This window comes from Branchiostoma floridae, chromosome 8 (assembly GCF_000003815.2).
Source record: "Branchiostoma floridae strain S238N-H82 chromosome 8, Bfl_VNyyK, whole genome shotgun sequence".
NCBI classification, from domain to species: Eukaryota; Metazoa; Chordata; class Leptocardii; order Amphioxiformes; family Branchiostomatidae; genus Branchiostoma; species Branchiostoma floridae.
Window position 1 is genome coordinate 5,243,044 of NC_049986.1, and position 871 is coordinate 5,243,914.

The 871-nt window shown below is 42.6% G+C and overlaps 1 protein-coding gene across 1 annotated transcript in view; it reads right to left on the reverse strand.

Annotated features, from left to right (window-relative positions):
- The window catches only part of LOC118421584 (hemicentin-1-like), a gene marked incomplete in the record, with an annotated part of 101,841 nt that overhangs the window by 25,705 nt on the left and 75,265 nt on the right, over positions 1–871 (reverse strand). Inside the window, 1 exon segment of the mRNA XM_035828931.1 lies at positions 372–559. Coding sequence (XP_035684824.1) covers positions 372–559 — 188 coding nt within the window.

Sequence of the window (871 nt, forward strand, 5' to 3'; positions counted from 1 at the left end):
TTGGCAAACATTGAACTGTGTGAAGGACCTGATTAAAGAGCATTGTTATGAAGGACTGTGGTTTGATATAGTAAGGATCTTTTGTGTCTTTTAGTTCTACATTTCGGAAGTGTGAGATGATTGGAGTTGTGTAGTGATCTTCCAGTCGCTACAGCCGTTTCGTTAATGATCATGTAGTGTAAGGGGTGGTCGCTAGCCAGCATCTGTGTGTACAGTGTTCTAACAGCGTCCTGTCGTCTAGACTGGAGGGTGGGCAGGGGAGATGACGTCGGGTTGCTGCTGTGTCTGTAGATCTCATACATTGTATAACAGCCATGGGAGACAAACAAAGCAAAATAAGACAGAATTTGAGGTAGTAAACCTCTACCCACTGTTGCCCCATAGATGGCCAGAGATCCATTCTCCAGAAGCCGGATACGGTTGCTAGACTGGACAAACTCCCCAGCCTTTAACCATCGGATGCTGGGTGGGGGGTCTCCTGACACACTACAGGTTAGAACCACCTTGCCTGCTACAGTCACTGCCTTACTCTCTGGCTTCTGTAGGACTCTTGGAGGCACTGTGGCAGAAAGTATGGTAAAATTATGTCAATGGATAGGAATAGAGGAGAGGTGGATACAGAAATAAGTATAATGACATACACTGTACATGTACAACCTCTGGCAAACAAAGGTAAACAAAGAACACATTGAAAGGTCAAAAAAGATATGGACGGGCTAGAAAATTTTGCTTTGACAAATACTTCTACTAAAGTTCTTAAGAAAACAAAAACATGAAAGTGGACAAAAAATATACTTGGTGCATAAATAACTTGGGGCAGAAGGTGAAAAACGATCACATTCTTTCTATAATATATCTGGTACTCCATACA